The 22,751-nt window shown below is 41.8% G+C and overlaps 1 protein-coding gene across 1 annotated transcript in view; it reads left to right on the plus strand.

The window, feature by feature from the left end:
• Window positions 1-7,360: 7,360 nt before the first annotated feature.
• LAMA1 (laminin subunit alpha 1) overlaps window positions 7,361-22,751 on the plus strand; it is a gene marked incomplete at both ends in the record, with an annotated part of 99,826 nt that continues 84,435 nt past the window's right edge. The window contains one exon of the mRNA XM_082282956.1: window positions 7,361-7,445. Within this exon, the coding sequence (XP_082139082.1) occupies window positions 7,361-7,445 (85 nt within the window). The remainder of the gene's footprint in view (window positions 7,446-22,751) is intronic.

Below are 22,751 nucleotides of genomic sequence, written 5' to 3' on the forward strand. Positions count from 1 at the left end.
CCAACTGCTCCCACAAATTAATTGTGGTTTAAAAGTATGAGCTAAATTATAAATTCTCAATCCACTCAGAACTGAGATGTTAGGAGCATAAATTAAATGCCATTTAGCTTGCACATCTCTGTGAAGGCCAAGTCATATTCTCACTGCTTTGTAATACAAATCTGGAAGTGAGGGGTTTGGATCCTTCAAGTTCCACAAGTCTTTCCCACAAGATCATTTTGGAGATGAACAGTAAGATTTTTCATGCTTGTCTTGGTTTGAAAGACAGGTGTCTGCTAAGGAAGGCAGGAGCCCCCCTTGGAATGGCAGATGCGACCCCCCCTTTCCCTCCGAGATATTATAATTTTGAAATCAAGGGGCTTTTAGGCAAAGATGTGGGAAATAGGAATAACAGTTCTTTACTATTATATATATAACCAGTCAAACAAACAGCAGTAACTATGGCAGTACCAGCAAACAATCCCAAACCCAGTGCCAGCCTTCTCGGCTGTCGGGCCCTTTCCCCTCGGGTGCAGTTCCGCTCGCAGCCGGCAGGGGCGCTGGCGGCTCCCGGTGAGCAGGGCAGGTGCGATGGTTCCCCCGCGGCTGCAGGGGGCGCTCCGGAGCGAGCTCGGGGAGCACGCGGCAATGGCGGCCTGGGATCCCGGGAAGGGATGGGACAAAGGCTTCACAAACCCCTGGGCAGCCGATCCCGGACTCTCGGGAACGACAGGCTGGAACGGCAGTGATGAGCACAAATCCCAGGAGGCAGACGAGATGTATCCGAACTCAGGAGCTGCGGTGGGAACCCCCTGGAGGTCTGGACAAGGCAGGGTGAGCACGGCTACAGAGTAGCGAAGGCGCGAAGCAACAGCGGGGCAGGGCGGCCACGGCCCGGCTCCCAGCGGGGCAGAGAAGGTGGGCTGGGGATCCTGGGTTTTTTCTCCGCAGAAGGAAAAGCAGCTGACGAAAAACAGCCTCCCTCTCCGGCATTCAGGACCGACTAACTGCACAGGCAGGTGAAACAAAAGAGTAGCCAGATGCACCCCACCCCCCGGCTAGCTCTTTGTTTTTCTTAAGTATGCAGCCATTTGTCCCCCTTGCAACACGTATGGGGAAAATTCCTTTAACAGAAAAAAAAAAATAGGAGAACTCCTAAAACCCCAACAATGCTGTTAAAATTTGTTCTTCATGTTATAGATGTCTCTTGTGAACTTTACTGTGGTCATTCTTTAGCCTGGACGGGCTACTGAAGCCTTCAATCTCTTGTAAAGTTTAATCGAAACATAAGGAAGAGTCTCATGCCCAGACTTGGAAGAGCGTTATGGAAGGGTAGTTGCTGATTACCTGTAGTGACAGTATTGTATTCGCTATTGCCTATTGGTTCCATTTTTTCAGCAAAAGAAAAATTAATTTTAATTCACTGTGATCTTTTGGGGAGGAGTGTATTTGCCATAATACAGTCAGTCCTGTTGGATAATAACCACAATTTCCAGCATGTGACCTGTATTACAGAAAATATGCCAAGACTTGCCTTCAACATCATTAATGCCAATGAGTCTATTCAAGCAGGACGACAGCAGAAACCAATTGTTATAAACATATATTATAGTATTGGCTTCCCGCAAATGATTAAGGTAGATATTATATAATGTTAGAAATGCTTTTTGCTGTGTGGATGTAGTTTTCTCTCGTTTTAGCAAGAATGTTAGCAAGTGTGAGCAAGTAAGATAACCTCCAAGCGAGCAGAGGATGAGGCCCGAGAAGCTGCTAATCAACACTTTGTCCAGAGAACAAAAGGGCCCAAAGGCTGCTCTGCCCGGAGAACGGACGGCCAGGAGGGTCCCAGAGCCGCTATCACCGCTCTGTCCGGGGGGCAAAGAGGCCCAAAGCTGCAATCAGCCCTGACTGTCTGGAGAATTAAGAGATCCACCCTACCATCGACTCTTACCTAGCAGGCCCAACCCCAAGAATCAAAAGAAATAAAACCACAAGGCCGAAGACTATGCATGCTCTAAAAAGGCGGACCCAAGGAGTGGCCATGCAGAACAGCTCCAGGAAAAGTTTTAATAGGAATAGAGAACAGACAGTAAAAATGGTATAAAAAGGACTCACCTCGAGTATCAGGTGTGCTCTTGGCAGAGCGCCAAGGCACCCGGCCATTATCCCTTTGCTTTATTTTATGTGTCTCTTATTGTCTTTATATTAAACTCTTTAAATTCTAACAGGAGAGTGAACCTCGTTTTTCGCACAAACCATGCCACCCTTTGCAGGAACAGCTTTGAGTTACCCAGTATCTCTTGCTGTCTGCATCTCCTGCTTTGAGAGCCACGAAGAGACCAGCTACAAGCAGTGTCTCTATAGTCAGGTGCATAGGCACAACACAGGCATGTGATGTACTTACCACAATATAAGGAAATACTTCTGTATTCAATTTCAAAACAGAGAATCTGAGACAACTGCACTCATTTCATTGGGTGTATCCAATGCTACATCAAAGCAGTGCTCCCAGGATGACGAGATCTAGGAATTACAGTCTATATTCCTCTTCTTATTAGTGTTTTATTATTAAAGCACTTTTATTATGCTAATACCTGTTGTGCCTTTCTTATTTAAACTGGGGAAGGACCCTGCACAACCAAGCAGTGATGATGCTTCTGTGTGCTCCTAATTCCTGTCCACATCTCCTTCTTGGCAGGGCTTTTGACCTCTTTGCTTGGTACCTTCTTCTGAGCAGCCTGACAGGTGGCTGGACCCTCTGCCTTTAGCTCCTGGGATAGATTACGTCTGGTAATAGGAGGGTGTGACTGACTGTTCACAGCCCCTGGAAAGCTGGATGAAGGGTACCACTAATCCGAGGTGCTGTCAGAGTGAGGGACATGGACATGCATGAACATGGGGCCGCGTATCAGGCATGGGTGATAGCCCAAGCTTTAAAAATCCTCTGTGTTATGGCAGTTAGGGTTCTGAGAGAAGTATGAATTTACACAGTTTCCTGGTTTGTTCTGCTCCCTCTTTGTGGCATCCAGACTGTCCTGGAGCTCCTGCTTTTCTCCAAAGCCAGCCCTCCTCTCTAGTGAGCACTTCAGTCCAGGCACCTCCTGAAGTCAGTGAAGCTTGTACCATGAAGCAGGCAAGCCTTTGCGGAACATTGCACTTGGGCACAGCTGACTTGGTGTCTTTTCTGGCTAGGCAGGAGGCACTCAATTTGCTTGTGCCTTTTCCACTGGCCTATGACAGCTTTGTGCACGCTCCTGGAGCAGCTGTTTTGCAGACTCCTCTGAAACAGCAGTTTTTCTTGAATCCTCATGGAAGCGTTTGTCATCTTAGAGACAAAGAACATGGATTTCAAATTACAGCTTGAAATAACTTTCAGGAATAGAAAGGGCACGGACTTTTGCTGCTGAAGCAGACTATCAGGCTACCAGCTGAGGAATACCAGGAGGAACCTGGAAGATGTCCTGGCCTACATCTCTTTTCTTGGGTTGCACTTCCAGCCTGTCAAGCTGCTGAGGTAGTGTCTCTGTTGAGAGGAAGTTGTGGGCAGGGTGTGCTGTGAAGAGCTTTTTGCTTTGAATTTACTCCTCTCTTTAGTCTGTCACAGCTCAGATTTATTAACCTCTGGACGTACTTCTCTGAGGGAGGGAGAAATATACTTGAAGTGTTCTGGGGAACAGCTGAAGAGTTATCTAAACCAGCTTTTAGTAGTGACTGAATGTTTATATTAGCAGCAGACAGGCAGTTTATTGTATTGTTTTTACCTCTGATTACAAGTGATAATCATTTCCAAAATGCTTTTTCAGAACACTTGGGTGGTGCTTATGAGATAATGAGGCAGAGAGGCAGAATGGATGACAAGTATGTGTAAAAAGCCCAACAAAAACCAGCTAAAAATTAGAAACTCTTTGTTGTACAGTACAGCTACAGATAAAAATCTTATTTAGGCTTTTGATGTAGCTCTGGGTGTGTTTGTCAACTGGTTATAACAGTATACCTCCTTCTGGAAACTATTCCAAATTCCCTACCCCAATTCCAGCAGCTATTGCATCAGTGATGTTCACAGTGTAGAAATGTCCCTAAATGCATTGGGAGTGGGATGGATGGTAAGGTGGGATGGTGGGACATGCAAGTTATTAAATGTTATGGGTGAGGAAAAGCACAGCACCGCTGACAGCTGTGAGTGCCCCTGCTGCCCTCTGGGGTCACGAGGTGACCTCATGCTCCTGAGGGGCCTGAAGGGAACCTGACATTAACACAATAGCTCTGCCTTTAGCGCAGCAACACAGACAAAAGCTGAAAAAACATAATTGGTGCTCTCTTGGAGTTTACTTAGGTGCAGGATAGCAGAGTGGTTCTATTCAGAGTCTGTATTTGGGTTTTCTCCGTTTTGAGCTCTCCCAAACCTCTGGTTTTGCCAACGGCAATGTTTTTGTCCATAGGTTGTTATCTGTTGGATGGTTGGATTAACATATTCGCTTTGTGCTACATCATCCTCAATATCAGGATTTTCTATTTCTTTCCAATTGAAACAGTCCTTAAGACAAAAGTAATTAATGAAAATACATCAGAGAGAAAATGAAATTTTAAGAAATTCCCTATAACCACGTATCTGAGTATTTTTCTGGGTATTTACAGATTTTGTCTTACATTTCAAATTTGTTTGCTTGTTTTGTTTTGTTTTAATTAGCAAGACCAGTAAGTGTGAGGCATTCAGATATCACCGTTCCTAAAGTCTGTGCAATCTCTCTCTCTCTTTCAAGTGAAGCTGGAGCAGCAGCAATTTAATTTTTGTAAATATAGATGTCTCCTGCACTATTTGAATGTGTAGTTCTACTAGCTGTCTTATGCATATATGATATAGTAGCATTCATAGTTTCTGTTTGTGCAGATGGTTTCCAGGGAATGTATAAACACGCACAAAAGTGCCCTAAAATCCTTTCATTCTTGTGCACGTTTCTTCACTCATTCGTGGTCTTACCTGTACCACAGCATTCCATTTTCTCATTGGGTTGGTTTGTCAAAGACTAAGAAATTTCTAATCTTCAACTTGCAATACCCGATGCACTTGCTCGGTGTAAATGTGAAGTTACACCTGCTTAAGAAGCTGAAATTCTCCTCTATCTTCATAATCACTCAAAGCCCATTAGAAAACTATGTTAGGAAAAAATTATATTAATGGTGCCATACCTTGAAAAGAGGATCCTTCTGATTGCCTGGTTTTTTGTAATACCAGCAATGAACTGGGGGAAAAGGAACAATAGAAAACACAGTAATCCTCTTCTCCAAGAATGTACATACTGAAATGAAATTTGAGAAGGATCCGTTTTCCTAGGAAATGATTATAATGGGCACTGAACAACGGTGATATCCTCCTGCAAACTAATTAGATGGTGGCTATTTTAGTTGTATAGAGATGTTTAGTTAAACTATAATAACCAACTCAGATGATAAAGTCCAGAGAGGGATTGCATTTTGTATTTTCTAGCTCTTGTGGAATATTCTGATGAGGATAAATACATGTATAGTAAACTGGCTCTTATCATTTCATGGCTGCGAGATAGTACTCTTCAGCTTGCTGTTACTTGAAGAAATGGTTAAACTGATCATAAAACATTAAACTGGCAGATTTTATGTTGCGCAGATGCTCCCTCTTTCTCTTTCCTTTGTACTTGGCTCCCAACTGGTACTTATGAGCCTGCACAGAGGATTCCTTAACCTGACCTCTATGATTTTAGAACAAACGACACTTTGGCTCTTGAAATTTGTTGACTTTACTCTCCACAGATGTTTTGCTTTGCTCCTCCTTGCCTGTCCTGAAATTTAAGAAGTTCCTGGTGGGAGCAAAGAATGGATCTGTTGGAAGGGACAGATGTGGAGTGTTATTTATTTTCAGGCTCAAAGGCCTTTGATAAGGTTTTATGGCAGAAATTTTTCATTTTATATCTCCTTGACCCATAGATTTTTTTTCTTTGCCTATGTTTTGAATATAAACATTGCTATACTTTCTCAAGTATAACTCATAACTGAGTTACATGATAAAAAATTGCTTTTATATAAAATATGTAACTTACTATTATTTTCCTGGGTTTCCTGACTTCCCTGACTTCTTTGATCAATCAAAAAATCCCCAGCCAACCACGCTGAAGTCCAAACTCTGCAAACAGCTGCCCACAATTTGAAGAATGCACTTGCAGCCTAACTCTGCTCATGCAACTCACACATATTATTGTATTTTGAAATATGGTTTTTAATGCAATACCACAGAGAGGGGCACAAGGTTTTCTGAAAAAATAAACAGCATTTTTTAAACAAGCTTACTTTCTTTTCTTAAAAAAGAGGGATTTCGCATTTGAGAGATGGTATTTGTTGACTAAAATTCCCCTGCCTTAACCAATTTTTGGCATAGAGTTCTTTTCCCAGGAAAGTGTTCCTTGCTGCACCTTCCTTGAAATATTCATTAAAGAGTAATGTAGATATGAGCTTTGTGACCTGACAAACCTTAAAGCAGTAATGCCTAAAGGAGATGAACTTTCCTGATGTACAGAATAAATGTGTTTATCTTGAGAAATCTCTACAACCTTTTTGCTACATTTTATGCTAGTTTCATGAGGTAGCTGATTATTAAAAAGCAGCAAAGATTTCCTATGGGACAAAATGTAATCAACCTCATAGTTTAACAACTGAGGAGAGAACTCATTTAATTTACAAACATGGCTGATTTGTTGTGTTTATGTGAAACGGGGGCTGAAAAAATATCAGCACGGGAACTAATTTTCAAAGGTGGGGATGACAAGTTTGCAGGGAAAGCCTTAACAGATATTTATTTATTTATTTATTTAACACGTGAAAATATCAGCCGTATAGAAAAGTTGTTTGTTGAATTAGCTTAGCAGTGCCTTCTCCCTCCCCACACGTTTACCTTGTTGTTTAGTATACTCACCTTTCCCTTCCTCCTCTCCTTGCAAAAATCCTCAGTTCAATAACTACAGCTTTCCAGAACGTTTTAGGCACGGGGCTCGGGCTCGGCGCACCCCGCGCATCACCCGCAAGATGCGGTCGGGACCGCAAGTGCCTCGGGGGCGGTGTTGGGGGCTGGGCACGTGCGGTGCGGGGCGCGGGGTCCCTGAGCGTGTGAGGAGGGGGGTGTGTGTGAGGAAGGGGGTGTGTGTGTGAGGAGGGGGGTGTGTGTGAGGAGGGGGGTGTGTGAAGAGGGGGGTGTATGAGGAGGGGGGTGTGTGTGAGGAGGGGGGTGTGTGAGGAGGGGGGTGTGTGAGTGAGCCCCCGGTGGTGCGGGGCGGAGCGGGCCGGGGGCGGCGGGGGAGCATATAAGGCGGGCGGGCTCGGCGGGGCAGGCAGCGTCCCTCCAGCGGCGGCAGCAGCGATGGGCAGCGGCGGGCGGCGGCTGCTGCTGGCACTGCTGGCGGCGACTTCGCTGCTGTGGGTGCCGGGGCAGGGCCAGCCCCGAGGTGAGCGCAGAACGGGGGTGCGGGGCTGGGCAGCGCAATGCAAAGCAGGGCAGTGCCTGACGGGTTGGTCTGCAGCCTCACGCCGCGTCCCGGGGCAGCCTTTCGCCCCCGCGGGGCTGGGGGAGCCTCGGCAGTGTCCCCGTCCCCGCCGAGCACCGCGGTGCGGGGGCCGCGTTGGGCTGCGACGGGAGCCCGCGGAGGGAGGCGGGCTCGGTCCGGCAGTGTCGACCACACTCTGCCCGACGGCCTCCCCCATCTCCTTTCTCCCTGTTCTCTCCCCCATCTCCACGTTTTGCAGCCGCCCTCCCCCACTTTCCTGGAGTCCTTTCTCCTCCCTCGGCGGCGGGGGCCACTCCGCCCGGCCGCCTCCGGGGCCGCCCACTCCCTTTGTGGGAGCCGGGAGACGCTGTGGAGCGGCAGAAACCCGAGGGAGGGGGCGACCCCGCCGCTGCCCGCTCCTGGGGCAGGGGGAGGGCAGCGGCGGCCCGGGGAGCCCCTGGCGCAGCCTCTGTCCCGGCGGGAGAGGGGGCAGAGCCGGGCACGGGCCGCAGTCCCGGGGGTCCCTCTCTGGGGAAGGGAGAGGAGCCGGCAGCCCCGAGGGATGCCGCACGCTGTCGGTAATATAAACCGCGTTAAGCTCTGTTATAAGGAGCGGGAAGTGTCCTAAACCACTTTCCGGCCATGAGACAGAGGTAGCATGAAGAAGTAATGGAGATAATTTACGAAAGTTTTCTGATTTTTTTCTTGCACGTGGGCTGGCCGGTGCGTTGTGGCCGGGACACCGGAACGCTCCGCGGCGAGTTCTTCCTCTGTGAATAACTTCATCACACGCATCTTCTTTGTTCGAAGTGCTGTAACTCGGGTTGTCCTGGTGAAACCCAAGTTGCTGAGCACATCGGCTCACTCTGTTGCTGGGTTTCCAGTAGCTGACTCTGCGACGTGCTGGGTTGTGATGGGAAGCGCTGGTAGGCACCAGATGCTCTCACCCTTGGCTTGGGTCAGCTCCTGCTGGGGTCCACAGCAGAATTTCTGCCGATCCCTACTCCCTGCACATGAATCCCATTAGGTCTCTATTAAAAAAACAAAAAACAACAACAAAAAAGAAATTGAATGGAAAATGGTTGGAAGGCATATGTTGTGCAGATGCATGGCTTGTTTTCTTTATGGTGAAGTATGGTGTTTGAGATGGATGTAGTGTGGGAGATTAGCATCTGGATGTTTACAGACTGCAGTAAAACCGAGTGTTTATTAATATAATTATGTATACAAAATATCCTCTAGGTAAAGAGGACAAAATCAAGCCCAAGTAAATTTCAGAGACCATATGTCTCAGCTTGTAAATAAACACAATTTACTTTTGTTATGAAAATTCAGTTGTAGAAACAAATGAAATGCCAGACAAAATGATATAAATTTTGCTTTTAAATTTCTTTTTAAGGTAGCATCTTACATACATCAAATAACCTTAATTCAATACTAATTCCTATTTGAATATATACGATAGCATGCAGTCTAAAAGGTAGGAATTTTCCTGAAGCTAGTCATGTGTGGGTGACAAGAGCCAATATATTTCGTTTTTTCATTGACATTTTCAGTGATCTCACTGTAGTAATGTGCAGCTTTGTGTAGCAGCCCACGAGTGCTAGAGGCATCCGGATAAAATACTTGCTTTTTATATCAGTGATTGAAGCTACCAATATATTTGATTGCTTCTAAGCCATCCCTCCTGGGGATATTTAAATTCATAATTATATTCTTCCAGTTGAAAGATCAGGTCTAGAGACCATTCTTCCTATCAGATTAAGTTGATAGAATTTTTTTTCTCAGCGTGAGAGCACAGATCATCAGAGGAAGCTGAGTTTCAACCCCCCTGGTGGTAAACTGCCTTACAAAATCCACAATTCAAGATAACTGATCCTAAAACAATGTGAAGAATGCGATGCAGATTAGAATAGCCATGTTACTTTTACAGAAAGTAAACAACTGAAGCTCAGACTTGTAAGCATCGTGATGAAGTAAAAATGCATTTTTAAGTGAGGCTGGAAAGATTTCTCAGAGCAGTTGTCAAGAGAAGTTTGGGGAAAAGGTGCATGGCCATGGAGAGTGCTGTGGTAGAACTCAAAGCATTTCTTGTTTTTCTGTTCGGTTTTGCTTTTGTCCTGTCAGCAAATGAAGAAACTGGGGTGTACCACAACTGCAAGGGTCTGTCAGAAAGTGCTGAAGTCCAGCCTAGGAAAGAAAAAACACACTATACTAAAGTCACTGCACTGAACCACTTTGAAAGTTAATGATTGGTTCTTTCAGCCTAAAGATTAATATCTACAATAGTTATAAAATGTAGTTGGTATTTTAACTACAGGTGTTTTGTTAAAGTGTCCCCATCATAGTGAAAAGTTTGGTTTGTATTTTCAGTCGAATCTTTTGTATCCACTAATGGAGTAACTCTTCATGAAATGTGTATCTCGGTGTCTAGATGCAGAGGAATTATTTTACAGCATCAGAAGCAAAAAGCTATTTTGGAGGCTTGTTGTAGCAGCTTTGCTCTGCTGGAATGCATTCTTTGTTATATTGGAGTTAAGTGATACATGTCTTCAAAGTAGAAAGGCAAATCAGTTAATGATTTTGAACACTATTGCCTATATTTCATAAATTTGACTCTGCCACTGTCAGGTGATTTTTCTGTAATTAAAAAAAATAAAATTCTGCTACTGTAAACTGTGGTAGTGTTAACTTGGAAGGCTACAGTTGTAGACTAAATATTTCCTCGGCTGCATCTCAGTTTGTTTATGTTAGCTGGTGTGCTAAAGTAGCCTGCTCTGTTGTTCCTGTCTGGGGTTTTGGATAAGTGCTGATGCTCAGGGAACTGAATGGCCCCGGGAAGGTGCTCCATCTGGGCAGAGATAAACAAAGGTATTTCACATGCCTGTCACCTGTTGGATTTCAGACCTGCCTTGCTTCAAGGATCTGGTTTAGTAAGTAGTCTTAGGCTATGACTAATATACAAATTGCAACATTATGGTCAGCAACCACATTTTTTTGCTAAAATATAGGTGATATAAATCATGTTGTTAAAGCACTTTCCCAGATTTATGTGGGAGATTTATGTTAATCTCCTTAATGTGAGGTGGCTTGAACCCACATCTCCAATCTCTGAATAGAGTGCTCTATTACCAAGTTGCTGTGACAGGTAATGCAGGGGAGGAGGAGAAGTGTAAGAGGTCTCTCCAGACCTCTCTTTGAAACTGAGCTACTGTACAGCCGAGATAGCCAATTTCCTTCCAGAAGGAAAATGGGCAAGGAAAATAAAGCTGATGCTTTAGCTGGATCATTAGGGTGCTCAAGATGTAAGGAGAATACAATTGCAGGCCTTCATCTCTTGTTTATTTGCAACAAGCCGCAGTAAGGTGTCTGACTTCAGGAGAAACTCTTTTATTGTACCAGTGTCTGCTGGGGTTGGTTTGTTTGTTTGTTTTGGTTTTTGGTTGTTTTTTACTGGGTTACTCAAGCCTGGCACCACACATGGGGTGGTTATGAACCCCACTTAGTGAAGAAGGGCTCTTTGGTGCTTAATTCAGGATGGTGAGTTCCACCTCAGAAGTCATGTGCTTTAACTGTAGGAGTGACAGCATTTGACAGAAGTTTGGGGTGTTGTAGATCTGGCTGTTGATTTGTGAGCCTATGTACGTGTATCTTACACTCTCAGCTGCCTCACTACAACCTCATGCATTCAAAGGTGTTTCGTGAAGTGTTATAGTTTCTTCTGACACTTTTAAAACTGAGAGGCAGGCTTCCAAAATGTACTTGGATGCCCAGAAAACTTTGAAGAAAGTTTTGGAGTTTCAAGGTGAGTTGGATGTTGTATTAAGTGCTTCTGTATGAGATGAACAAAATACCTTAAGTCCTTCACCATACTGCATCTTGGGTTCATGTATACTAGTGGCTTGAATAGACCTTGTTGCTATCAGTCTTAAATATCATTTTTTTTCCCAACATCTACAACAGAGTTAAGTGTTACAGAAAATGAAAAGGTTTCTATCCCCTGCAAAGTCTTGTCTTTTACTTCTAAATATTTTCCTTTAACATTTCTGCTATGCTTCCACCAAAGTGAATATTGTTTCCTGATGAAAGAACACTAAAAGAACTTCAAGTCCCCAGAGACTTGCAGAACACTTAAAAGAAGTGCTGTTTGCAACTTACAGTGTGAGGCAGGAGACCAAGGAGCTAAAGAGTGAGTCTGAGGCAGAATCACTTAACATTGTGGTAAGATAAAAACTTCTTAATTTTTGGCAAAATTGGGTAGAATGGTATACTTGGCTTTAGTTTTCACTTCTTCTTCAGGGTTGAAAATCTTAATTACAGTGAACCTGTACATCCCTTGTGTCTTTGGGTGGGCTAAGTAGCAGGGCCCCAAGACCCTTATTAGCTGTCCACACTCTTATTTAATTTGTTAGATTGTGTGAGAAGTCTCACATCCACCCACAAAGGAACACAAGATCAAGGTGGAACAACACCAATAAATGAGAGAAATGAGCCCCTGCCAGGGCTGTCCTCTGACAGCCACCAATGTGTTATGGGAGCAGCTCTTCAGGGCTTACAGGATGGGGGTGATAACAGTCTAGAGGGGTATGGGACTCATTATGGCATACAGGGGAAGAACATTTTGGGATCACACACAACTTATTTTGGGATGAATGGAGGAAGGGCCAAAGATGGAGGGGATCAAAGTGGTTTAGGAAAGAGTGAGTGTGTAGGGAGCCATAGTGTGTGTGTGTGTTATGGGTGGTATGTGTGCAAGGCAGTTTGTGGCTCAGTGACGGGGGGAGCTGTGGGCCGCAGGGGCTCACATGCCAGGTACCAGCAACAGGGGAGATCTGGGGGCTGGGGGGGGCCACAGTTACTGAATACAATGAGTCTCCAACTTCAGGTATTTAAGAAATCCATGTTGTGGATGGGCTTTGAAGAAAGCCATATCTGTATATAAATATGTATTTTTCCCTGGTGCAGGGAAGAGGATGAAACCATTGGTGGTGGTTGCACTTGTGGGTTTTTGTCTTTGTGCATCTGCATGGCTGGCCATATGTATTTGCATATATCCATATGTCCATTGCATTATGTGTGTGCCTGTATCTGTGCCTGTTGGGAATATGTGCACAGCTTTACTGGTGGCTGGGCCTGGGAACATGGAGCTGCAGCGGCCATGTCTCTCTCTTGACCTGCAGGACTTGGTACACCCCAGCAAAACTCTGTAGAAGAGCAGATGGAACTATGGAGCTCTTGACTTTCATTTCCTCTGAGTCTCTTTGGCTGTCAAAGCATTAATGTAGTGGGCTTTGTTCTATGTAGTATTCTAAAAATGTCAATTTAAATGACCTGTTGATGATGTCACCTCAAACAAAGGCCACATTGCATGACTTCAGGAATGCTGACTTTGTGGATACCATTGTGTTAATGTTATAAGGTTCCCTAAGTTCATGATAAGCAGCACAAATATATTTTGACACTTTTATTAAATAGAAATGAGGCTTGATCATATTAAAAGGAATTTGTAGTATAAAAAAGTAAGTGATCTCAACTAGGGGCAAATTTTGCTGATTGAGACCTGACTTGTGGTTGGGGGAGAAGAAAGAACTGAGAAATGTCACTTTTTTGTGGTAGTCTGCAAGGAACATTGTAGACATTTTGTGGGGAAAATGTTGTGCTTGGCATTGATTAGAGCCCTAAATTTAAAATCTACTTTGCATTTTTTCCCCCCTCTATTTTGCAAGAAATCACCAACAAGCCACAAACCATTTTCTTTTTTTGTGGAGTACAAAGGTATGTGGCACAGAAAAATCCCATGAAAGCATTCTAGGTTAGGCTGAAGATTAAGATAAAAAAATACTAGTCTGTTGTAAATATTTTCTCCATTCCCTGAGGACTTAGAAAATGCATCTCTAGAAATTCAGGGCTATCAGTGTGTGTTGATCAGTTGTTGGTATTTGCATGTCTCTCAAAACCCCTTCAGGTGGGGTTTGCTGCCTTCCCCCACTTATTTTTTTTTCTGTCCTGCAGACATCCCTTCCTGACCAAACAGAGGAATAGTGTGTTGCAAAAGTTTTGTGAGACAAGATTGGTTAGGTCAGCTTGCAGGAATTGTTATTTGTTAGTTGGCATAAACCTCAGGAGCACATCAGCCAAAGCTCCCATGTATTTATGCTTTTAGGTACTTAAGTGATATCTCAGGAGCTCTGTACTGTACCTCTGAGCTCGAGGATATGGGTACAATTCCCTGGCTTTGAGATTTGAGGCCAGTGCCTCATTTGCTTGTGTGTCAGAGCAAAAATAAGGCTAGGTATATTTGTGTACATTCATTTAGTTACTTCTGCTATTTAAGGACTTCAATGATTTCTCAATCATTCTGTGCTCTTTTTTAGAGGCAGGAAAAGACTGCTTTTGCCCTGAAATGTAATTTTTTAATGCACACTTTTGAGTATTAAAAGCTGTAGACATAAGTTTTACAGGAAAACTGTAAGACTTTTTCTGTTATTACAGTAGATATAAATAACTGAAAATGGGAAAGCATAAAACTGTAAGACTATAAACTAACTTTCAATATTCTAATAGCAAATAAGTGTAGATGCAGATAATTTAAACTTCTCTTTCCAATGTGAAACAGCAGTTACAATTTCTGAGAAGTGCAGGGCAAAACATACCAATAGAATGCTTTGGTTTTACCTGAAAACCTGATTTTTAATTTTTTTTTTTTTAAGTATCTCTGGAAAATCACTACTGTTTTAGTGGCCATGTGAGCTCAGAGAGACATTGGAAGGGAGGTGGATTCATGGCAGGCATTGTCGCCCACTGCCCTTTCCACAAGTTCAACTTGGCAGGCTTTGTAAAGCTGCAGCTAATGTGGGCCGATGGGCTCATGGGCTGACTGGGTTGGTTTTTTTTGTCATTTCTGAGCTTTTCCTACCAGGCAAAGGCTGAGAAGATCTCACTGCTGCTTTGTGTAGGCTGAGTAGATGTCAGCCTTTAGCAATAAATTCCTTCTGTTTTGTCATCTTTAGCTTGTTAGCTTTTGCTGATTTTTTTTTTTTTTAAACTGTCATTCGATACAGTAACAACTCTGTCAGAGATATTCCCTAACCAATTCTTTTAGATTAAATATTCAGATTTGAAAGTTGTTTTGCTAGCATAATATAATTCCTGTCTGTGAGCTCATTTATTGCATCTTGATTCCCGCATGAGAATAAAGGTTAAAAAGCTGTTTAAGAAATGGTCTTCCCACAGTGGAAATTTGTTTTTTCTCCTTGGCTCTGCCTGCATTTTTATTGCTGCTTGCTCAAAAATGACCTTGAAAATAGGCCGATGTCCACTACCTTCTTTATTGTATTTCTGTAACTTCTATTTGCTGAAAGTCTGAGAGTACCTGTACACGTAATTCGAAACAACTCCTCAGTCTTGATTTGATTCTTTGATTTTTTTTTTTTTTTCTCGTGCATCTGATGAAGCAAGAAGTTTTTAATAGCAAAATCCTAGCACTGCAAATGAGAAGAGTAGGTCTTGCTGACTGTAAAAAACGTTGGAATTCAGTCATTGAGCATAAATGCGAATTGGAGCTGTCACTGATGGTCACTTAGATTAGTATTGATTGTTTTTATTACATTTTTGAAAGCATGACTGGAATTTTGCCTTCTGTCACAAAACCCTAAGATGTGTGTAAAGAAATGTTTGCGTGGGAAGGAGAGGAAAAAGCCCAGTAGCAACTGAGACATCCAGTGCAATTTGATTGTGGCTGGGTGCAGCCTTGCCAGGGAGGACTGGAGCAGGGATCCAAGTCATACCTCATTTCTTGTGCGGATGCTGGCAGAGTGAGCTTTGCAGCCAGGGCACAAGGTGTTGGGCAGGCTGGGTGCCTGGGAGAATGGCAGCCCTGGGGAGCCTGACTGCACCTCTGGTGCTCCGTACCCAGGCAGAGCTGCTGCCAGGCGGGATGGAGCCCAGCCAGGCTTCACTGACTCCCCCGGGTTATCCCAGATCCATCTAGGGGTATCTAGACAGTGAGTGAATCGGGGGGAGTCTAGCACCAGCAGTGGGCTTGTACTTGAAAAACCGGTTAACTGAATTCCCCCTTCCTTGTTTCTTTATGGAAGTGAGAAATCCAGCTCCTGAAAGTGCTTCACTACTGATAAAACTGTGCTAGAGAGTCCACTGGTTTTTCTTGTCTAGTTTTAATTCAAATACATGAATAGCTAATGTGTGTTTTGTTATTCTGCATGCCACACCATTCATATATTTTACTTCCCTTTACAGTGCTGTCTTTTGTGCATATCTTGCACTGCCTTAGGAGGAGAGGGCATAAAAGGCTTGTAACTGTGCGCCAATGCCTCTGATGATTAAGTTGTTTCTACTTTATTGGCTGAGAAGGGCTAGATAACAGAAGTTTGACGTGAAGGTTCTTTGAATTATCAAGATCTGTGGAAACCCTGTGGTTTAAATTAGGGTTGTGAAATATATGCTGTTGAAATTTCTAGGATTCTTTTTATTTACTTGAGCTTGTAGTCTCTCAAATGTGTGCTCAATGCCTTCTACTAGAAAACACCCTTTAAAATATGCTAAAGAGATAAAAATTTTCATGGCAAAATGAAGGATCAAATCAACTTCACTGACTTTGGGAGAGTTGCTGTGGATTTACATTACATCTACTGATACTTCTTCATTCTTTCCATAGTTGCTAACTAATGCATTCATTTTGTGTGTCTCTTTTTTAATTACCAAAGTAGTTCAATTCATTCCTATGTGACAATGTATCTCTTACAAGATAAAGAAAAAAGTTTGTATAAATAGAAAGCAAATGTTATGTGTTGCCATGATTTTTTTACTATAACTGGGTTATTTAGATATTATCAATAAATCTCACTAAGACTTGATCAGAATTTTAGAAACCGTGCATTTTTTTGCTAATGCAGAAATGTGAGCTTGATACTGAAACTGTCTTTAGATGTTAACATGAATTTTAAACTAAAAGTTACAGGAATTGAGTCCTTTCCAGACCTATCCCAATTTATCTTCCTTGAAGTTGGTTTACAGTGTGTCTGCCAATGTTCTCCAGAGCAAGTTCATCAATGCTAAAGGCATGCAGCAAATGCAGAGTCCATCCTTGGATGACCACTGTTTACTTGGTCACACTAGGGGCAGCTTAGTTTTGTGCACATTTGATAATATTGTAATGGGAATATTTCTAATTGAACAAATGATTGTGCAAAGTACAGTGCAGGTCTTCTGTGAGGTGGAGGAGGCAACCCTTGGCAGGCAATGAGAAAGAGATATATGTGGTGGGGTGGGGAACTTCCAGATGTATTGTGTATTGACTGAAGGATCTTTCCACAGTGACGAATGGCAGGATGTGATCTAAAGGCAGTGATGAAGCAATAGGGACAAATCATGGCTGCTGGAGGACAGCTGTGTTCAGTGGCTGTCTTGGTGTGGGTCAGAGGTTGCCCATGCTGATGTTTATCTCCACTGATGCGCCATGTTGCTCAGAAACTTCACTGTGGGTTCTTGGTGTAAAGGTCCACTGTTGCTGTGCTGCCATGGCTAACAGTGGTGACAGACACATCCAAGTTTGGGTGTTTCTGGTAGGCTGAGAATCCTGCAGCAGTGATAGGAAAAGAGGGTAGGAAGGGGATTCTTGGTGGTACAGTGGCAGGGAAGAGGTCAGGATGTTTGCCCCAAGGAGGAAAACCCATTTTGTATACCGCAGAGTATCGACAGATTATACAATAATCTGAGCAGCCCTCCTTCTCTTTTCTGTTCTTAAGGACAGTGGGAAATAAGCTGCCCACTCTGCAGCTCTACCAATGTTGCTGCATTTCCCACAGTCATCAGCAAAAAATGTTTAGGGTGTTTCGGGCAGGATCAAACTGTGCCTTGCTATTATTTTAGTGTCACTGTAACATTGCTGAATTTTAAATTAAACTACTTGAACTCAGTCTGCTAGAATTTCCCTTAAAAATTGTGCTTTGGGCTGAAATGCATCATTCTTGTTTTCAGGCCAAAGGCAAAATACTTTCAGAACACTTGATTAAAATTCCATGTGACTGGTGGAGTTCTTGAGCATTAATGGCAGTACAGAAGAGAACTTTAAAAAATATTGTTTGCTTTTTCCCCCTCCTTCTTAGTTTTTGAATACTTAAAATTACCCTTTTTAAGGAATTTATCCTGTGTAACACAAATGACTTTGAATTTCATTAAGGCATTTACTGTAAAATAATGAAATAAGAATCTGCACATGGTGAGAGTTTGAAACACAAAAAATGTGCAATGGTTGACTTGCTATTAATGTTTTTAAACAGTTGCAATTTGTGCCTTGTACATTTGTTGTATCTGTGTGCCTGGAGACCAGCAGATGTAAGACTAAACAAAGCATGGTGGTTTGCAGTTTTACATTGTTGCCTAGAGTAAAATGCCTAGGGAAAAAAAAGTAGCAGGATGTATTCTACTTTTTACGGAGAGCAGAAAGCCACCTCTATAGCATGTTGAACAGTAGGTTACTACTGAAATTAAAAAAAAAAAAAAAGACAGATTTTTCCCAATTAACCTTTAAAATCAGAGATTGCTAAATCTTGTCAGTAGAGTTAAGGGAATGACCAAGTTTTGCATGTCTTTGGGGTTACACAGTTGCAAATCCTTTCAGGTCCATTCAAGCTGGAGGAAATGTGCTTCCTTTTACCCAGGAAGATCTGGCAGTGATACAGGGCTGTACATGCCCTGATAATGGCTTTGTGCCTGTTGGAATGAAAACATTTTTCTTCCGTGTCTGGAAACAGGAGAACTAGTAGTTCTGAGATGCCAAAACCTCTTCAACTTGAAATAGCTTTTGTTAATAAATAGAAAAATTCCACTTAATTTAAATAGAAATTTAGCTTCATCTAATGCAGCTGCAATTTCTAATACTAAGGAAGTGACAAATCTTTTCTTTTAAATTAAGTGAAATAAATTTTGGGTTTATGTACAGCTAGTTAATAACAAGCTTTCACTAAGTGAAAAATACATTTCAGAGTTCCTTTGTAGTGCACCAGCTTCATTTATGATCACAACTAACTGATGATGCCAACTGACTCAAGGGCATTTCTAAGTGTTTTAACCTTCTTAATGTTTACATGGGGCAAAAAGTAGTAACATTTTGTTTGGCTGTGATACTGAATCACAGTACTGAAGTGAGTGGGACCTCTAAACCTTTAAAATTCTTCTCAAGCTCAGGTCTCCTAGAATTTGCAAGTGATAAATGGAAATTTAGAATTAGAAGAGGGCTTATAGATACTTGGGTCATAACCTCCTTTCTATTATAATGAATGATTTGGTATGCAGCCTAAAGCTGCACATTTATGCATGCTAATATAATTAGGATTAAACCCAAGAGGATTTTCGTTTACAAGTAAGACAGTTGCTTCATGTTGAAAACTGGTGATACAAAAGTTCATGGGGAGATATTATTTAAGGAGTCATATTAAGTGGGAGTGGGGAAAGTCTACTTTGGGTCCTCCATCAGTAAGAACAGAAATGTTTAGTTTTGTTGATATTGGGCCACATCGTAAGTGACAAGTGACTGCCATCCCTAGTCTTTGACATGCCAGTCACACTGCCAGCACTTCTATCCTGTTTCTCTAAGCTAATATTGTGTCTTAGGCAGCATATATGCAAAACTGACAAGACACTGAACTCTAATAGCTGTGGCTTGTATTTACTTCAGGTTTGAGGGAAGATTGTTCCCAACTGATGACTTCAGAAAAAAGCTAGTGTAATGCTAAAAGAAAGAACAACTTCCAAACCAACAGGCAAAATGATGCGGACTCCTCAATGTGTGGAAAAAGCTTTGGGTGAACAAGAAAGAACTAATTTCATGGTCTGGCAGGTTTGTTGTTCCTTGGCAGCCTGCCCATCTGTCAACTTTTGGCTCTTTTGCTTTGGTGTAAATGCTGTGACAATTTCTGGGCAGATTCCTGAACTGGCCAACGGCATATGAAAAAATCAATACTTGCAAGACATGACTTGACAGAAGAAATATTGATTATACTTTGGAAATGCATGATAGAATACTCACAAATTACTTACCTTTCATATCAAGTTGTACTGTCTGATGCTGAAAACTAGCATGAAAGCGAAGTTTCTTTTCATTCTACTACCCCTTAGTTTGTTCTGATTGAAATATGCAGTAGGTTACTGCCAATATTGATGGTATTAGCAATTTTTGTGATAGGATTTCTTATTTATCCCCAGGAACTTTTTGGTTTTTTTCTCAAATCCCTGAAATCTGTGAAGGAACCAAGCCATAATATTAGAAACCACATTCAGGGCTTGGATGTAAGCTGTTAAACCTATTGAATTCACCAGTGTTTTCTATGCTCAGGCTGTCAAAGATGATGCTCACTCCTTTGGGAAACAAGGTAGCTCATTTGTAGGAATGTCTGGTTGGGGCTGAAAAGCTCGAACTTCTTCAGTTTGAAGCATTTGCACCCTGACCATGTCTTTGCATCCTTATTCTCTCTGCTTTCAGTTTAAGTACATGTGTTGAGACAGTCTCTGTGATCTACATCTGTGTTTGCAAGCTGAGCATGAACAGACTCAGAAGGTGGGACATGGTGAAGTTTGTACCAGCTAACTTGTTAATACTTAACTTTCTAACTGAATTTATAATACTAGTTTAGACTGAGTACTAACACTAAAAAAATCTAGCCCATCTGTGATATTAAAAATGCAATACTTTTTGTAAGCAAACACTAGTTACTGTATAACTGAGTGGACAAGTTTCAGTTTTATTCTGCAGATGTATTAGTAGTATTTGGCTTTCCTTTTTCTAAACATTTAATCTGGAAGTCTGGAATTTCTTTGTTGCGGACATTTTTTAGTGAGTTTGATAATTCCCTAATTTTATTTCGTTTACCTGATACTCCTATTCTCAATACTGTTGTATGTTGGGAAATCTAGCATCTTGTAGTGAACACTTAATTGGGACATGTTGCTTTCCTTATTCTTTCTTTATCTTAGTTTTCCAATGCATTTTGTATATAACATGCTTCATACACTTTGAAATTCAATATTTTTTTAGAGCTCAGGTTGTCTGCCCTCCTTTGGAAAAGAAAAAGCACTTTTTTAAAAAAAACTTGTTCAAATTCTGTTACATTGGGCCCATCAACCTGGCTATATGCTGGTGTTTGGGAATTTTAAGGAAGACATGCAAGTTATGCCAGACACTTGCTCTTTAACCTTCACAAACTATATTGAGGAAACTAGTTGTGGGAGAATAGTACAGCTGGCATTCATTCTTGGATGAGCAAACTTTTGCCTACTTCATTTGCAGTCTGAGTTTGGCAGAATTTTATTAATTTGTAATAAAAGTGTAAGTGTTGTAACTTTATTAACTTTACTAATTTGCAGTGTTGTAATTATTTTCAATACATTTCTGAGCACTGAATGCTAGTTAGCACATCATCTAGCCTAAGGCAGAGCACAGTAGGTAAAAGGCTTTTGCTGTAGTATCCTGTCTGCATTATGGCTCTCATTAATAATGCTGAGTACACATAAGCAACTGAAGAAAAAATATTTGGCAGAGAAGACTTTGCCGTTTAGAAGGGGCAAGGTTTCATCCTCTGTAGCTTGCTTGTGCTCTAACAGCTTGCAGAGTTCAAACAGAATGTTTTTTGTTACATTAACTGCTGTAATGAATTTTTTTGTTATCCTTTTTTCTGATGCTCCAGTTGGATTGTTAAGTGGGATTTGCGAAAGCTTGACTGGATCAGAGCTTTAAAATAATCAGCAGACTGTTCTGAAAGCAAGTTGTTGAGTGTTCAGCAAATGGCTGTAAAGTAATCTGTTTTACAGATAACCTGAACTCATCCCAGGGTCTGATGTGGAGTATACTTCTTTTCTGTGAGTGACCAGGCTCTGCAGTACAACAGATCATGATCTTTTACTTACCTTGGTGTGCAATGCAAACAGAACAGCGATATCTGGAAAAAACAACTAAACTTATTCTCATGTGTGTTAACAAAACTGTCAAGAGTTTAAGAAGTTATTCTATTCCAGTTGGTGCTGATGAGGTCTGAAGATCCACACTGTTGGAAAAATGCAAACTGCCAAGAACTCAGAAGGGTAAGAAGTCTAGAAAATGGACAGTGGGAAGATTGAGAGGGTTGTTTACAGAGTCTGGAAAAGTGTGTGATAACAGCCTTTCAGGTAAACAAAAGTTGTAATCAAGATCATGACTGATCATGAATGCAGCCAAGAGGACTGAAAATTTGTTACTTTTAAAGTGATAAAGTGCCAGACTAGACTTGTCAGGGATGTTGAGGAGTATCTCTCATTGGAAGCTCTTGAGAATAGATGGAACTTAGAATGTTCTTACATTAAAAGCTGATTAAATTAAATAAATGTAGTCTTCACCAGATAGTATTTCTGTGATTGACACATTAGTCAGCTTTGCTCTACAGTATGAGAAGAAATAGAGAACAGGTTTTAAGAAAAGATAGTGTTCTGTCAAGGTAGAGGCTTCTTTTTAATCTGAAGTAGTTTTATCTATACATTGCAAATTAAAGTTTGCAGATGTTCTGCTAAAATACCCCATACTCCTCAGTTAAATCCTGTAAACTTGATGTTTTGCTAGCAGAAATTCTCTTCTCTGTAGAGCTATAGCAAAAGGAGTGATCAGTTTTCAAAATAATTTCTAACTAGTGGCTTGCTACCTAAACTTGTTGTGTAAGTTGTGGTGAAGCTTTCAGCTTTTCAAGTGGCTTAATGCTGCAGCTAACACGTTTTCAGACAACATCTCCACAAAGTGGATTATAAGGCAGGTTGAGTGTTATACCCCACATTTCTTTCTGACTCTAAGAACAGAGAATTCGTACCTTAATTCCCATAGTTAGAAGTTAGCAATTTCAGCCCATTTATTTTAGGGATACCAGCCTAGATATTTGATGTGATTACAGGGTAGGATTCTGATGAAAGTGCATAGAGAAGGTTAAGCTAGGGATGCTTGCTGGTAAAATATAATGAGGATAAATCTGTTGAGCAGGCCAGGAATCTGAACCCAAGCCTGATGGTTCCAGGGCTTTTATTTAGTAAACTCATTTAATCCAAAATTGAATAAGACAGACCAACTAAATCAAATCTGTGCTATTGAAAACTGAGAATGTTATAAAGAATGTGACCTCGACTTCTGCAGTGTAATGCTGTTGCATATGTTATGCATTCAAATACTGTGACATTTTATTACATTTTGTCCTTAGTCCATTCTGTTCTCCTGAAGTGCATCAAACTATTCTGAAC

The sequence above is a fragment of the Coloeus monedula genome (assembly GCF_965178545.1).
Source record: "Coloeus monedula genome assembly, chromosome: 1".
In the NCBI taxonomy this organism is placed as follows: Eukaryota; Metazoa; Chordata; class Aves; order Passeriformes; family Corvidae; genus Coloeus; species Coloeus monedula.